Raw genomic sequence first — 15,589 nt, 5'->3', positions numbered from 1 at the left:
AAGAGCTACACTTCGGTGCAGTGCTGCGAATCCAGTCCAAATGCCAGTTTAAAAAAAAATACACCTCTTGCCCCACATTCGAATGAATTCGAAACAGGTCAGAGGTGAAGAGACTCAGCTGGGGTCAAACTCACGGAAACCAAACAAGTCTCTCCTGATGCGTTCCGCTAGAGAAGGAAGCACCAGCCCAGCGTGGTAACTGAGCAAAGGAGACTAGTAGGAAACGGACCGGCATCTTCAATTGAAGGGGAAGAGGAAGAGTTCTATTTACAATAGCTTTATGAACTGCAAAGCTCACCTCTAAAACTAAGCCACAACCTTAAAGCATCTCTCTCTGTTTGCCTGAGCAATGAGCTCTTACGTCTTTTGTGCTCTTTGTTCAGAGAGGTTTTTTTTTTAAACATGCATTGTAACATTTCTTTTAAGGATTGCCTGCCAAAAGAGAATCCCCTAAGGAAAACCAGACCAAGAAAGTAGTGACCAATCCTTTTCGGATTATTGTCAGAAAGCTCCTCCCAGCCCCTACAATTTGCATAAAAAAATCCAGAAAACTCTTGTTTGCCCAGCATCTTGATCAGTTTGTCCACCCCCGTCTAACAGTCAGAGCCTGAGCCTCCTGGAAAGCTGCATGTAGCCTCAGGGGAGCTGAGAGTTTCTCTCTCTGGGCTAGAGCCTGTTTTCTGCCTTTGTAAGAAACTGGAACCCTCGCTAGGGCGTTTTTTTCACCCCCGTTTAAGAGCGTGAGTCACCAACCATGTACCAGGGATACTGGTCTCTGTTCCTGATCTTTATCGCCTCCCACTGCGTAGGGTCCGTCAAAGGGCTCTTTCTTTTTGGACAGCCCGAGTTCTCATACAAGAGGTCCAACTGCAAACCTATCCCCGCCTCCCTCTTGTTGTGCCGCGGGATCGAGTACCCGAACATGAGGCTGCCCAATCTGCTGGGGCATGAAACGATCCAGGAGGTCCTGGAGCAGGCTGGAGCCTGGATCCCTCTAGTTCAGAAGCAGTGCCACCCGGACACCAGAAAGTTCCTGTGCTCGCTCTTTGCGCCCGTCTGCATCGATGACCTGGATGAGACCATTCAGCCTTGCCATTCGCTCTGTGAGCAGGTGAAGGACAGTTGCGCCCCAGTTATGTCTGCCTTCGGCTTCCCCTGGCCTGAGATGCTGGACTGCAGCCGCTTCCCCCAGGACAACGACCTATGCATCCCCCCGGCAAGCAGCGACCACGTCCTCCCTACCCCCAGAGAAGGTAAGGATGATACTGCTGCAGCCTCCTTCGAGCTTGGGCATTATTATTTCAGTGAGGGGTTCACAGGTTTCCCTGCATATTGTAATGCCTCAAGAACCAGAACATCCCCTATACTCTGCAACACATGCCAGGGGCTGTGGAGTCATCTCGGTTGCAGTTGTAGGTCTATGGGAGAGTGAATACTAGCTTTTAAAGCCGCCGAAAATGAATTGTTTCCTGCCGTGAACAGGTTTTAAACAATGACCAAAGTTAAGAACGACAGGAGGTTGTTTTACACCTGTATTTACCATGACAGTTTGTTGTAGGGTTGCTAAAGAGAGAGCGCAAGAGAGTGGAACTGAAAAAATGCCAAGATTTTTGATTGACCAGCAAACCAATTTCACACGTGAAAAGTCCATGAATCGACAGTTATTACGAATGAAGGAAGCCTCTTCCACTGGTACCCGCTTTTTATTTGGGGGCTGGTTTTAATTAGGTGGAGAAGATCATGCAAAAGGAGAATTTCCCTAGTTATAAAAGGGGTGGGCGGGTGAGAGGGAGTAGCTTTGGGAAGGGAACCTCGGGCGCTCGATACCCTTTCACAAAACCCCACGGTGTGCCTGACTTGATTTTTGTTCCTCGTGGGAGGGGAAGGGGGCTCCTTAATCCTTTTCAGGGGATTCAACAGGAACTTCTTTTCAAGCCCCTGCTTCCTTCTAGGCAGATCTTAAATCAATTGCAAAGTTGCTTAGCAATCTTTTCTGACATGATGCAGCGTGACTTTCCAATCCTCTTGAGGTTAGGTGGGTAATTCACTGGAAATGTTTTGCATTTTTCGAACATTTTCCCAACCCAAGCGATAAACAAATCAATGCTTTTATTCCTATCGCTTTCAGTGGGAACTTTGGTGGTTTTGTGATTTTACTTGGAGTCCCTGGCTCTTTGCTGCTGTGCATTTCACAAATCTTCCTCTCCTTTTTGAAAAAGGAAGGATTTTGACCGGAACGTGATCTATATTATTTCCATAGCTGAAAGAATATGCACACTTCACAGCTCACAGTTCATTCCTGTTTTAATGAAAATCCCTCTATTCTTAGAATTTAAAAAAAAACCCAACAGTTCGTTTAGAGAGGTTATGTTAACGAAACAATCTCTGTGCGATCAGTTCTGGTGTCATCTAGGAAATGAAAGGTAAATCAGAAGTTATAAAGGCAGCTGTGAGCATTCTATAAAGGGCACATACCAGTTGGTAGAAAATCTCAATTCGCTTCAATGTTCCCAAACGCCACCTGCTGTTCTTTTTTAACCAAACCTGCTTCTTACATTTCCAGCACCAAAGGTCTGTGATGCCTGCAAAAACAAGAACGAAGATGACAACGACATCGTGGAAAACCTTTGCAAAAATGACTTTGGTAAGTGGAAAAAGAGCCCTCTGGTTAGAATTCCAGGACTGGGGTCCACTCCTGTAATGATCAGGTTAAACTTCCACAGCGGGCAATGGGATTTCTGCCAGAGTAAGGATACAGTCAGGATTTAGCCTTGTCTGCAAATCAAACTAAACTCAATCCTTCTAAGATACTGTGTCAGAAGGCTTCAATCATGCAAATCCTAGTCAGAGTGAAAAAAAAAGTGTTTTTAAATCCTAGCAAAGTCAGATTTCTGTTTGCAATTTCCTCCTCATCTCAAAAACCAACAAAATTACCAACAATAAAGCTGTTTAATATTCGTTTATATAGTGGACTCTGGCAAGTGGAGTAGTACAATGAACAAGAGCAATCTGTAATCTAAAATACTGTCTAGGGGAAAAAGTGGAGGAAGGATTTCATATAGGGGGTGCAGGGGAAGAGATCCAAATTCCCAGTCTCAAACATTTGTAAAGACTTTCTTTGCAGATTATAAATGAGCTTCTACATACGATTTAACAGAGAAGGTGATGTGTGGAGACTTAAGTATATATACAAAACATGAAGATTCTGGGTTAGAAGAGGACAGGAAAGCCCTTTTAACAAGGAGAATTGGGAAATGTACAAACTGGAGTATGCCTATTTCAAGAGACTATTATAATAGATCAATATTTATAATTGCAGGTGGACCTGTACTGTAAACATCTAGTAATTCAAATGTGTCCTCAGAAACAAAGCCATTATGAGGACAATGTATTAATATAGCCTGTATTTATCCTGGCTTTGGACTGGCAAACAATGCCTGAGGTATTCAGATAAAACCTTTTAGAGCTAAACATGTTGTGCAAGTCCTTAAAGAGCCTTGTATTTCCCTCTCCTTAGTTATTTTATCAAATCAAATGCAGCTGTTAGGTCAGTTCTCCTTCCACGTGATCTATTCTTTTAAATGGCAATACATGTGAAATATCATTTCCTTACAAGTTTACCTAAAAATCCTCTCCAGACTAATAAATTAAGTTTAACGTTTTCAACCACAGAAAAGATCAGATTTCAAATTAGATTTAGATTCTTCCCCCTCCCTCCTTTTCAAATTCTAGGGTTTCAGTAAGAATAAATATGTGCTAGGTTTTAACCCAGCATTAGACAATGTACAAAATGTGCCCTCTCTGTGTTTGCAAACATTAGGAAAACTAAAGAAAAGATGCATTTAGAAAAGAAGGAAAAAAAATCTTAAGGTTGATTCAAACTGAGATGACTTGCATGCACTTAGTGGCTTTAGAAAATGAGCCACCTGCTGCCCATTCTGTCAGCCCCTGACAGTTTAATTAGCAATAGAAGACCTCCCTCCCCAGGTCCCCTTTATGTGCACTAATGGGAAAAAAAAAATCTCTCAATCTCTCTCATCCCACTTCTCCCTCCCCCCTGCTCCACTCTCTCTATTAGCCCTGAAGATAAAAGTGAAGGAGATCACATACATCAATGGGGACACCAAGATCACCCCTGAAACAAAGAGCAAAACCATCTACAAGCTGAATGGGGTGACAGAGAGGGATCTGAGGAAGACAGTGCTCTGGCTCAAAGGTGGCCTGCAGTGTACCTGTGATGAGATGAATGACATAAATGCACCCTATTTAGTGATGGGACAAAGGCAGGCTGGGGAGCTGGTGATCACCTCCGTGAAGCGGTGGCAGAAAGGGCAGCGGGCGTTCAAACGATTCTCCCGCAGCATCCGCAAACTGCAATGCTAATCACTTCTACTCTAGTCACTTTCACCCCAGTCACTTACACCAGCTGCCCCAGTTCTGAGCTCTTCAAGCCTCTTGCACCTTCTTGTTTCAGCCTTTCTGAACCACAAGATATAGCAGGCATGGGAGACGATGGCTGTTTGTTTAAAATGAAGAGGAGGGGAAAACCCGCCCCTTCAAATTTTGTAAATATATTAAAACTGTAATAAAAATCATGAATATTTTTGTGAAGTATTAAAATATCTTGCTTAAAGCTAGTTTGTTTGGTTTGATTTTTGAATAAGTGCAAATGTGACATTGGTCTGAATTTTTCTTTTTTCCTTCATGTTGGGAAAGCTGCTCAATTGATATCACCACCTTTCTCTATACACACATTTGTGTTTGTGTGTATTTCTCTCTGACACACTCAGAGATGGCAACAAACATTTCCCCCTTTTGTTGACCTTGTACATGGAGTCTGATTTTTGTCCATGTATGAAATGGCATGCCATCTATTTTAACACTATAGAGGAGACCGTTACAACTGCTGCATGAGGTACATATGCATCAATACAAGTAAGTTAACCATGTGTACATTTTGTTTTCTGACCCTGCCCCCCGAAACAAAAAAAAACATTTTGTACACTGATCTGAATACACCTTTTAACTTTTTTAAACTTGCAAATTAAACCATTTGTAGCCTAACTGTAATATACCTAAGGATTAACCTGAAAGAGTTGTAAAATATTGTTTTAACCAACCTTGTAAATATTCCAGATAAACGTTATATCCTTGTATATAAACTTTACATCGCAGTTTACCAATTGTCTTCCTTTTGGGGGGGGGTGGAGTTATGTCAACGAGTTTTGAAAATGAGAGAATTAAGAATCACCACCACAAACGGGTTTTTGTCATAATACAGCAAAACTTGCACCAAAGTCCCCAACTCCAATAGTCAATAAATAACCACTTTAGAGAGCCCAGTCCCATGATTGGATCCATGAGGGTTGGGCTCTCTAAAGTGGTTATTTATTGAATTAATAGGACTCCACACAAACCTAAAGATCCACCCATAGCGGTTCTAAGATGTATCTGTAACTCTTAAACACCATTTTAAGATTAGCAGGGTTTTTTGCTGCTCCTTTGGGTGGCCAATTATGGTTTCACCATGTCTCCTAGGAAGACTTTGCTGTCTCGCTCTTTTTTTAAAAAAATTGTATTTTTTTATTTCCCCTCCAAAAAATAAGAAGAGAACAAAGAAAAAGGACAAAAAGAACAGAAAAGGAAAGGAAAGAGGGTAGGGAGGGGAAAGGAAAGTAGCATCTCAGGTCTGGTCTACACTACAGACCTATACTGATATAACTAGATCCTTCAGGGTTGTGAAAAATCCACACCCAGAGCAACGTAGTTATACTGACTTGCTCCTCCCACCCCATAGACAGCACTATGTTACCGGGACAGCTTCTTCCACTGACATAGCTATCACCTCTTGGGGAGGTGGATTAACTAAGCCAATGGGAGAGAGCTCTCCCGTCAGTGTAGAGTGTCTTCATTACAATGCTACAGCAACATTTTAAGTGTTGACTTGCCTCAGATTCCTCCTAATTTAGGAATTAGTCAAAGATTTCCAAAAATTCAAACCAACTCTTTTTAAATTTGTCTAAGGGGAAGACTTCGCTCTTTATCGATGTAGAGTTACAATGGCTTATCTATTTTAAAATGATCAGAATAAGGTTAATTTTCATACACATACAATTGATAGTAGTATAAAAGGAACCGGAAGTCCTACGTGAAAATCCCTGTTAGAACAATTTAATAGTGCAGAATAATTAAGGCCCTTTGTTTTGGGGTTTTATTTTATTTAACATTTCCTAGGAATTTGTCAGTGTTTATTACTAACATTTAAAAAAATGGGTGAAAATTGGTGCAAAAAATTAACTTCATGGTTTTCTAGGTAAATATCAGGATTAATACTGGGGGCTTTGTCCGGCAGGAGAAGCAGACGGAGCTCTGTGACCTGGGTCTTCTCTCAGGGTGCATGTTGTAACCCTCCCTCAGGCAGCGCTGAAGGGCCCAGCTATTCACAGGGGCTATCACTGGAGCCAGTACTCAAAAGGGCAGCAATAGGTGGGGGCTAGGAAATACCCGGTGTGGTAGGGTGCTTGATACTTGCGGGGCAGAGTGAAGGGGTTTCTGGTGGGGCAGGAGGCCAGTACTCACTGGACAGGGGGGTGATGGGTGCCCATACTTACAGGGTGCAACTTTTGCTGTGCTGATTGGCAATGGTCTTGATGTCGCCATTCTGCATCACCATGGTGTAGCAGCTGAGGAAGTTCAGGTCCATGCGAACCACCAACATGGCAGTTTCTGGTGCCTTCTGCTCCCTGCAGACCTGTCGTAGCAGCAGTTGAGCAGTCTTGACTTCTGGGACCTGGCACCCTGCCAGTCTCACTGCCCCACTGCAGAGCAACAGCCACCCACCAGCAGTTACCCTGTTCGGTGCAGCCACACTGTGCTGTCTGTCAGGGACCCTACATGGAGGAACCGTCTCCCCACCAGAGTCTGGACTAGTACCTTGCTCCGGAAGGAGAGATAACCACTTGGTATGTGCCATCTTTCATTTCAGGGCAGGGAGTCAGGTAGGGAGGGGGGCAAAAACTAAAAAAATTAGTAAAAACAAATAATGGGTTTTGTAAAACCTAAGCCATTTTCAGTAAAAATCAGTAAAAACCAAAACCAAAGGGCCTTAGAAATAATTAAAATGGTAAAATAACAAACAAAAAGCTAGTACTTCTATTTCATATATATTTTTATATATTAATACTTTTACTTAGGCAAGAAATATCAACAAACATAATAGGATTTTTAAAAACAAAACATCACTGGGGTTAGCTAAGAGCTTAACTAGGAGACTATCTTAGCACCCGTTCTTCTAAACTGTTACAGAGGAATGTGATTACACAGTCATATTTTATCATATATCTTTAAATAATATAAATATGAATGGGCCTATTTCTCAAAGCTCCTGAACACCCAGTACTCCTATTGAATGCAGTGAGAATATTAGACTCTCAGGATCAGTCCCTGTCTTTTATTACTGACACAGAATAACATGCATATACCACACAATAATCAGTTTTTCAATGTGAAAACTAGAAAAGCAGCCCCATTATTTTTCATGCATTCAGAATGATTTTTATCTTGTAGCATACAAGGTTAAACCTTTTACTGTCTATTGCACAGAGCTTGTTTTGAACAGGATAAGATCCTGGGGCCCCATCCTGCATTCGTTGCATACTCAATATTTCCATTGAAGTCGACAATGCAGGACTGGCCCTTCACAGGAATATTTGCAGACAAACTTAAAAAGTAAGTGGCTCATACATTGCAGATATTTTCTTATGGTGTTTCCTCTGAAAGTGTAGGGCTTCTCATGAAATAGGTCGGATCCCTTCTGTGCCCTGACATTATTACTTGAATACCAACAGTGGACTCAGCATTGTACAAACCCAACAATAAGCAGATGCCACACAGCTCTATCTATCCTTCACAACACGATAGAACCACTGTCACTAACCTGATCCAGTGCTTAGACCAGATCAGCTCATGGATGAAGAACAGCTGGCTGAAGCGGATCAAGGTGGAAATTATGCTGATTGGCAGAGGAAAGCACTTAGAAAAGTTTGCAGCCATGGTTCAGTCTCCATTGAGTGAAGATACACAACCACACCTAACCAATTCAGTCCACAGTTTAGGCGTACTCCTGGTTTTCTCACTGATACTAAGCTCTCACGTAATAGCCATAAGACTGTCCCCATCATGTTTCCCCTTTGAAAACAACAACTTTGACTTCAATGGGAGCACAAGTGAGCACCAAGTCACTTGCCCAGGGTCACACTGAGTCAGTCGGACTGTTTGCTCAGGGTCACATTGACATCAGTGGGATTACTGTCATGAGTAAAGTATGTAGGATTTAGACCAGTGTCAAGAATAGCACTCAGATCATTTAATTCCTATTTATTTCCCTGATTTAACTATGTGTCTTGCCATTTTAATGTTATCCTAACAATAATAATTCACTTCACCAAAAAAGGAAAGGTTTACTCAGTGTTTGTATTATAAAACCTATTATCAGAGGTGTACAACCCAGCTATTGAAAATCCAGCTCAGTTGAAAATTAGCATTATAAGGTCTCAACTTGGAAACAATCTTCTCCAGATGTTACCAAAAAAATCAATTTAATCTATTTCATCATTTTTACATTTTAGAAAATCATTTTGTCTGACTATAACTGGACATCTTTGGTTATGTCAGGTAAAAAGAAATTCAAGTAAGTAGCTAAAGGCCATGCATATCTATAACTTCTGATCAGCATTGAATCACATACATTTGTTTAGAATTAGCTTTCTCACCTGATTTGTTAGGTTTCTAACTTAGATAATAGGATTATTTGCAAACAAAATAAAATAGGGATTCACTTTCATATGCTTTAAGGGAAAAAGTAATTTTCTAGACACTTGTTCTCTTCTAATTAAAAAGAATATTGTTTGGTAGTCAAGTATAGAGGTCTCATTGTTATTGCTTCCATAAAATATTTTAAAATACCAGTTGACTGCAATGAACTAATTTATGGAAAATAATAATACTTAACGTTTATTAAACAGTTTTCATTCAAGTTTCTCAAAGTGCTTTATAATCACCCTAATTTTATTGATCAGGAAAATCAGGTCCAGATGGGTTAAATAACTTGCTCAAAGTCACACAGCAGCCATATACAGAGTTCTGAAAAGAATCAAATCTCTTGCCTCCAATTGCTGTGCTCTAACCACTAGACTACAGCAATCTGAATGGCTCATGGTAGTACATCAATGTTGCAATTATATCATTGGGAAGCATAATAGTGACTAATGTTCCCTCTAGATTATTTTTCCCTATTTTTGAAAAAGTGAGTGCCCAAACTCAAGTTTAAAACTTATCAGCAAAGTCTCTTACACTCTTGTTCTCTTCCTTTCTTATTGTATATCCTCTAATTCCACCTACTCTTTCCATTTCACTCATTCCTGCTCCTTTTTCCCCCATTCCTCATTTATTCCATGCCCCTATATTCACTATTGCCTCCTCTCCACCACTCACTCTCACTTGTTCCTTCCCCCTCACCACATATCCTCTCCCTCATTTTCATTGTCTTTGTACGAAAAAGAAAGAGAACATACACAACAATCCTACACGTTCCAAAAAACCAAAGATACTTGCACAATTCAAAACTACCTAAACAGCATCCGACGAAGTGGGTATTCACCCACGAAAGCTCATGCTCCAATACGTCCGTTAGTCTATACGGTGCCACAGGACTCTTTGCCGCTTTTACAGATCCAGACTAACACGGCTACCCCTCTGAAGCCCGCTCTCTCAGTTTTCTCTTGTACTGTCTATCATCAGAAAGTAATGGGCTTCTCCTCTGCAAGTGGCTGGGCTGCAGGTGGGTATGGTTAGAGAGAGATGGGGGCTGGGGGAATGGGAAATTGAAACTGAGCTCTTTTGTCTACTCTGGGTTTACCAGTTCAGCGATAATGGTATAAACTGCCCCATTGGAAGTACAGCTTATACTAGCAAAAGAAAGTGCTTTTGCCAGTATAGAGTATACTGGTTCCCCAATACACTTTTACAGGTATACGTGCCATAGAAATGTTGTAAAAATAAAATAAAGTAATCACATCCCTAACCAACAGAGTTATACTTGCAAAAGTTTCCTGTTTAGACCTGCCCTACGTGTTCTTAAGGTGGGCAGGGCCATCTGTTGCCAGAGCTCCAGGAGAGGCAGACCCTGCTCTGTGAGGCTCTGACAGCATTAATATGGGCTGGATTTTTTCCTTCTGATATCTCTGATGTTACAATATTACATAAGCACACCCAAACTGCAACCTTTTCATATTGAACAGAATAATCCCATTTGCCCCTAAGCAGACAAATATTCTGAGTAACAATGCTACTGTATTTCACTCTAGGTTATAAGGATGTGTGTGTTACAGTAAAGCAGGAATATGAATACGGTAATGAATCGCTAAACTTGACGGCAGAAAAAAAAGTAGTATACTCGGTTATCTAAATCTGTAGCATTAAGAAAACATTCCAATTTCCCTCAAAGCCAAAGGAAAGGTAACAGAGAATTTCAAAGGAAGTTTGGATCAGTACCTAAAAAAATCAACATAAATCCAGGGGCAGAGTTAAGGTTGGCTGGGTGCTCGTCTGGCCATGGAGAATGTTTCCATTTAATAATCCATGGCTCAGAACTGTGTTTTAAAATGAAAGATTGGAAAACGCAACCAGTTTTTACAGTGTTTTATTTTGTTCTCACAGATGTGCCTAATGGTGCATTTTCTCTTGAATTACATGAACAGCTTTAACTCACAAGTTCCAGAGACCACGGGGCCAAAGGGCCATTGTTGCCCATTTTTTAAAACCTGAACATGTTCATGGCTGGGAGGGAGCATGACGCAGCCTGGCTGGTACCGGCGACCCACTCTGCATCGTGCCACATGCCGGGCCCTCACCTGCTAGCTGCCAAATTCACGGAGGCGACTTCTCTTGGTGCCAGTGGGGCTGGGAAGCAGGACAGTCGGCTTGCCAGGAGGGAGAGTAAAGTAAGGAGCAGGGTGGAGGCAGGGGGTCTGGGAAGATCAGTCTGGTGTAGGAGGTGCTCCCTCTATGGCTCTGGGAGCGAGACGTTTTGGTTGCTTGGCCCTCCCTCTTTTGCAGTCCTTCTGGTGCCCACACTTTAACAATGTTTTGTTTTTGCAATATCACAATAAAGATGCATTTGAAACCTTTAATTTGCATGGAAAGTACATTGTGTGTTTTAGAATCCTAAATATATCCCTAACTATTCAGGGGAAAGTAATTACATAAACAAAGTATTTCAAATATCAAGGTACATATAGCATACTGAATGACCAAGGCCAGTTCCACAAGTTGTGCTACCCTAGACAAACCCGCAAAACGTTACTCTAACCAGCTTACAGTCATCCACACGAAGAGTTACTGAACATTTTGCTATTCTAGCTGCCTGCATGATACAGCCAACCCATTTGATAACATTCAGAAGTACATGAGACTTCCATATCCAAACAGGTTTGGTTAAGAATAGCTTGGCTGTGTGACAAACTTGGAATCCTTTCGCAATGGAAAAAATTGACCCAATGGGGCCCTCAGTAGTGGAACAAATAACAGAAAGGTTTATTGCAACATCATATGAAAAAAAAACAAAACAAATTTGGCTCTCAGTGAAGTAAAATGGTTGGCTACCATTCCTGACCTATTTGTATAACAAATTGAATAAGAAATTCCTCTCCATCCCCAGCAAAAAACCACAGAACAACCCCCCCAACCCATGTATATAACGAATAACCCAACAGAAAAACAAAACAAAAAACCATCACTGCACAAGACCTGAAGATGAGCACTTTGTAAGCTTGTTTCTCTCTCCAACAGAAGTTGGTCCAATAAAAGATATTACCTCACCCACCTTGTCTCTCTAATATCCTGGGACTAACACTACAATATCAACACTGCAAACAAGACAAAAAAGGCAAAGGGAATGTTTTAATTTAATTTTTCTGTAGGGGCGAAAAAGAGGAGCTAGGTTTATATGAAATACACACACAAACACACATACTGGACCCTATCCTGCACAACCACCATGCATCCTCTGCAACATACACAGACAATTACAGTGTAACACCCCCCACGCACTTACACACTTTGTTTTATACCTCCCTCAGCCCCACTGTTGCACCCCTTTCTGCACCCACCAACTCCATGCTGCATCCAGTCACCCTAAAGCCCTACACCACAAACCTTCAGCTGTCCTGCTCATTTCTTTAATTTCTGGGGTAACAGGGTAGCAGCAAGGCACAACTCACTTGAAAATTCTGGGGCATGGAAGGAGCTGTTTGTTGTCCCATTGAGGCCTCCAGGCATGGCAGCACAATCCCTTTCTGCATTCTTACAGAGTAGAAGCAAACAGCATGGTAAGCCCTTGTTCCTGTTGCTTGTTTCTGCCACCTGGTAGCATCACATTGACTATACTAGCTTTGTGAGTGTGAGTGATGTTGCCCTCTACTGGCAACTCCACAGAAAGGATAAGAGACCTATTGCTAGCAGAGCAACAGGAGTTCTCTCCTAGCTCAAGTGGTAGAGACTTCTGTTCTTAGAGCTGAATGATTATATTCTGCCAAAGGAGGAGTGAGAATGTTGCCACAGCCCAGGGGTTATGGCACTCAGCTACGATGGGGGTATCCAACTTCAAGTCCCTGTTCCAATAGCGAGTGGAACAGCTTCAATAGGAGAGATTGAAAGAAACTCACCTGAGGCCAGTGCAGGAGCCAGGGTACTCTCCAAGGAAATGGGAGACCTAGGTACAAATCCCTGCTCCACATCCGGCGGGGGGGGAACTGAACCCTGGTCTCCTGCATCCTGGCTGAGTGCTCTAACTACTGGGTAAAAGAGGGGCACCTACTCCTCAGTATGGGAAAGGGCTAGGCACTCTGGGGGTTGGGGGGAAGTTCATGGCTGTGAATTTCAAGCAGAGGGAGACACCTACCTCCAGTCCAGTTAGGCACTTAAGAGTCTTTGAGGTCATGACTTAGGTCAAACATCCCTCCTTGGTATTACCTATTGGCTAGCATAGGCGGCTCCCGGCTCAGCATGCTCGTGTTTGTGGATCCCATTCTTAGGCTTCTAACTCTCCTCATGCATTGTATAGGGAGCCTTGGTGCCTAACTTCCACTAGGAAGAAGGGTGCCAAAATATTAGGCATTGCAACACTGAGACTAAGTCTCCTTTGCGGATCTAGCCCCAGGAGCCTAAGTCCCATTTTCAAAAGTGACTTTGGTCACATTTTACCCCTTATCCCCAGTTTACAGACTGACTAACAAAGGCACAGAGTAGTTAAGTACTTGATTAAGGTCAGAAAGCAAATCTGTCACAGAGCCTGGAAGAAACTCTGAACAATTGGACAAACAATTCTAACCACTAGCCAAACTTATTAATAAAAACAAAAGTTGGAAGCAGAGAAGCTCCTCATACAATAAACTCTAAAAAACAATTATTGTACACATAAAAGCTGTCCCATAAGAAGTTATAATGCACAACTGCACATCCAAAAACCTTACTATATTAATAACACTTTTTAAAAACTGAGATGATTCAGGTATCAAAAAACAACATTAATCTTTTTGGGCCATGTACAACCCACATTTTTGGTTCAAAAAAACATTGGAGTATGTTCTGGTTGTAGTTAATGGCAGCATTGGAGTATGTTCTGGTTGTAGTTAATTTGCACACAGCAAAATACACATACTATGGCTCATCAGTGCAGAACCAGGGTAAGGTAGAAACAACATATCTAAAATCCAACACAATTCTTTGGCTATGTAGGGGTTAAATTCTGAAACCAAAACACAAAAGCCAGAAAACGCATGGTTAAGCATTAAGCCTCCCATACTGAGCCACTATGGGGTGCCACTTTAATGTTCTCCAACACCTGTTATACTCAGGTAGGAGAAGATTAACCTTCACTAACAATTTCCTTGCTTTTGTGAGTTTGCTTCAGATACTTAACATTATCTAAAAGGCTTTTTTGTTATGTGAATTTTGAACCATATGCGAGGATAAACCACACTTGGCTATATGGTTATGTAGGTGCTCTGTTGGATGTAGAACTTGCATCACAAGGCACACACCATGTTAACAGAACTATCAATCACTTCAATTTACTTTGAGGCACAAAAGTGAATTTACTTAATGAAGTTAGTCCTGACAAATAGTGTTTCTCTATGTAAGACAAAACTTGTTTAAACCATATTGCTCAAAAAGTTTTGATCTGTAGATCTTCATGGATCTAGAGGAACCAGACATTCAGACAAAGCATGAAGATAAAAGATCATTTAAAAGCTAGGGATGTTTTTTAAAGGACGACCACAATTTTGATAAAACTTGGCAGCCCTGCTCAGCATGTCTGTTCCCTTCACATACTGAATATCCTAATGTAGGGTCAGTTTCCAATACCTTAGCGCACTCTGAGTTGTCCTTTACCCTGCAATTGTCCCAGTGAAATCAATGGAGCTTTTTAAAGTAAGGGCAAAATTTTTTAGAGCAGGTATATGACATAGGAGCCTAAGTCTCACTTTCAAGAGACCTGGGTTCAAAGTTTTAAAAGGTATTTAGGCATTCTTCTACCAAATGTTGCAAGGCCGAAGGGCCACATTTTAAAAAAAAAAAAAAAAAAAAAAGATATTTAGGTGCCTAAAGATGCAGATAGGTACTTGGGATTTTTAAGAACATCTAACTTTATCATTGGAATTAGGCATGTAGGTGATTTTGAAAATCCCACAAGGCACCTGTCTGCATCTTTAAGTGCCTAAATACTCTTAAAAATCTGGACCTAGTCATCTAAATCACTTTTGAAAATAAGACTTAGGCTCCTAATTCAATTAGAATATTTAGAAAATGTTATCCTAAAGATATTAATCAAGTTGAATAACAGAATCTGTCTCATAGACTTGATTTTTTTAGGTCATTTGCTAATCATCTCATTAAGATTCACACACGCAATAGTCTTTGTGAGATGCAAAATAAACTATCCTGTTTATATCTTTTTTGTGGACACTTGTCAGGCAACTTTGATAATTTTTTAATTATGTTTTAATTTTTAAATTATTATTGTCCCTTTTCGACCTGACCAGCTAGTCAAAGTTTGGGGCCCTGAGGATGTTCCAGCTGGTGGAGGAAATTGATAGAGTCTGGTATTTTCTTTGATGGAATCTTGGTTGGGTTTTTGTTTGTTTGTTTGTTCGTTTTTTATGAGGAATGTACAAAGTGCTGTGTCTCTGAATGCAGGCAGAACCAAGAACAAAAGGAGCAGTTTCTTAGCTTACTGTCCCCAAGCCTCTTAAGCCAACACCAGATGCAAAAGGCTTCTCTCTAGCTTTTTCCAGGCCTATACTGTGCTCACAGGCTATTGCTTGGCATTCTTGCCTGTCCTTCTCTCTCTGATTTTGTCTGTTCTCAGTTTCTGTGTTATCCTCTTCCCATACTCACAAGCCCCTCCCAAAACAACACTCAGACAAAAGTTTCTGGGCAGTTTCACACATACCTTGTTTTAGGTGAGGGCTTATGCTAAACCATAATCTCAGTAGGGTTTTAACTCAACCCATAACAAGGTTTCACCCAG

At 41.3% G+C, this 15,589-nt stretch overlaps 1 protein-coding gene across 1 annotated transcript; it reads left to right on the top strand.

The window, feature by feature from the left end:
* The first annotated feature begins 589 nt into the window (after window positions 1-589).
* SFRP2 (secreted frizzled related protein 2) lies at window positions 590-4,629 on the top strand. The gene is made up of 3 exons (XM_073340068.2): window positions 590-1,253; window positions 2,564-2,644; window positions 4,079-4,629. The coding sequence occupies exons 1-3, from the start codon at window positions 755-757 to the stop codon at window positions 4,381-4,383; spliced, it is 885 nt and encodes a 294-aa protein (XP_073196169.1). The 5' UTR covers window positions 590-754; the 3' UTR covers window positions 4,384-4,629.
* Window positions 4,630-15,589: the final 10,960 nt, after the last annotated feature.

Source organism: Lepidochelys kempii, chromosome 4 (genome assembly GCF_965140285.1).
Source record: "Lepidochelys kempii isolate rLepKem1 chromosome 4, rLepKem1.hap1, whole genome shotgun sequence".
NCBI classification, from domain to species: domain Eukaryota; kingdom Metazoa; phylum Chordata; order Testudines; family Cheloniidae; genus Lepidochelys; species Lepidochelys kempii.
This window is presented reverse-complemented; position numbering and strand designations above follow the sequence as displayed.

Coding starts and splice junctions, on each gene's coding strand:
- SFRP2 (XM_073340068.2), top strand. CDS start 755: ATGTACCAGGGATACTGGTCTCTGTTCCTGATCTTTATCGCCTCCCAC. Junction 1,254..2,563: donor CCTCCCTACCCCCAGAGAAG/GTAAGGATGATA, acceptor TTACATTTCCAG/CACCAAAGGTCTGTGATGCC. Junction 2,645..4,078: donor CCTTTGCAAAAATGACTTTG/GTAAGTGGAAAA, acceptor TCTCTCTATTAG/CCCTGAAGATAAAAGTGAAG.